Raw genomic sequence first — 1,865 nt, forward strand, 5'->3', positions numbered from 1 at the left:
GCCGTCTCTGCCGGACTGTCCCTGTGTGCGGACATTCACAGCAGGTGGGATCGGCTGTGCTTCATCGTCACTGTGAAATTTCCAAGCACTCCCAGGGCGGTGGCTGGAACTACTCCTGTGGCTGTCACACCTCCTCTAGAAGAACGCTCCAAAGCAGACGACATCTGGCGTGTCGCACAGCCTTCCCCCGGTTCCAGGAGAGCAGGACTCCTGCCTGCTCATGACTCCTGCCTGCCCATGACTCCTGCCGCGTCATGGTTGCCCTCACCCCTCAGCGTCCGTCCTGGGGACAAGCCGCGCACTGCCCGTGACCGCCGGGCGCTCTGTGGTCACCAGGCCTGGCTGTCGATGCTGCTGAGGCTGCGAGGGCCCTGAGCCTGCCGGGTGTGTGCAGTGAGGCTGTGGCCGGTGTTCCCGCCATCTGTTGTGCCCCCGGTGACACAGGACTAAACGACCCTCACTGAGGCAGGACCCGCCTCTCTGCAGTGAGGAATTCCTGGACCACAGGTGCCTGAGGGTAGTTCAGTTCCCCTGTGGTGCGTCCCCAGCCTGGAAGGTCCCAGGACACCGTGCAGATCCTGGGAGCGGCGAGCCCGCACACCGCACACCGGGGCCGCCCGCAGAGGCCCGCCTGCCCCGCGCCCCAACGCCGGCTCCTACGCCGGCTCCTTCCCCATCACCTTCCGCACCGCCGTCTTCATGTCCTTGTTCCTCAGCGTGTAGATGAGGGGGTTGAGGGTGGGCGCGAGGACCATGTAGAGCACGGCCAGGGCCTTGCTCTGGTCCTGGGAGTAGTTGTCCTTGGGCTGCAGGTACAGAAACATGATGGTCCCGTAGAAGAGCGAGACCACCGTCAGGTGGGAGGCGCAGGTCCCGAAGGCCTTCTTCCGCCCCTCCGCCGAGCGCATCCTCAGCACCGCCCTGGCCACGCAGCCGTAGGAGAGCAGGATGACCAAGACAGGCATGGCCAGGATGATGAGCCGGGCGACGAGCATCCTGGACTCCGTGGGGCCGGTGTCCACGCAGGACAGCTTGACGACGATTAGCAGCTCGCAGAAGAAGTGGTCCACCCGCCGGTTTCCGCACCGCGGCAGGACCATGGCCATGGAGGACTGGAGGGAGGAGTTGGCGAGGCCGGAGGCCCAGGAAGCTGTGGCCAGGAGGTGGCACAGCCTGGGGTGCATGACGGCAGCGTAGCGCAGCGGCCAGCACACTGCCACGTAGCGGTCCACGGCCATCACAGCCAGGAGCACGCACTCGGTGGAGCCGAGGGCCAGGGCCACCCAGCACTGGGCCATGCAGCCGGCGTAGCTGATGCGCAGGTTGCGCCCCCACACGTTCACCAGCATCTGGGGCACGATGCTGGTCGTGAAGCAGAGGTCGAGCACAGACAGGTTCCTGAGGAAGAAGTACATGGGCGTGTGGAGGCGCGTGTCCAGGACGGACAGCGAGATGATGGCCGTGTTCCCTGCCAGCGTGACGGTGTAGAACATCAGGACGAAGAGGGACAGGGCCAGCTCCAGCTCGGGCCGCTCCGAGAAGCCCACCAGGATGAAGTCCCCGCCGGCGCTGTCGTTGCTGGTTTCCATCCCGCGCCCGAGGGTCACCAAGGGAGAGGCCGTCCCAGCTGCAGGGGGCTTCAAGGGGAGGGCAAGTCAGCACGCGACGTGGGCAAGCCCGGCCGCTGCGTGCGAGCTAGGTCTGCCCGGGCTCGTTCCCACCTGTCTTGTCTTTCCTTTCTGTTTTTGTTTTTGGGGAGGTTTTTGCTATAGGGCACGTGTGCTCACTAGAAAGACAGAGAGACAGAGAGACAGAAAGCGAGAACTCGCCCCCAGGGAGATGGCCATGCCGCAATCCCTTCTCCT

General features: G+C 64.9%; 1 protein-coding gene across 1 annotated transcript; it reads right to left on the bottom strand.

Moving 5' to 3' along the window:
- Positions 1 to 656: 656 nt before the first annotated feature.
- On the bottom strand, positions 657 to 1,589 carry LOC102482475 (olfactory receptor 10). Its single transcript, XM_006147493.1, has one exon. The coding sequence runs from the start codon at positions 1,587 to 1,589 to the stop codon at positions 657 to 659; it is 933 nt and encodes a 310-aa protein (XP_006147555.1).
- Between the last annotated feature and the right edge of the window lie 276 nt (positions 1,590 to 1,865).

Source organism: Tupaia chinensis, unplaced genomic scaffold, assembly GCF_000334495.1.
Source record: "Tupaia chinensis unplaced genomic scaffold, TupChi_1.0 Scaffold000214_1, whole genome shotgun sequence".
NCBI lineage: Eukaryota > Metazoa > Chordata > Mammalia > Scandentia > Tupaiidae > Tupaia > Tupaia belangeri.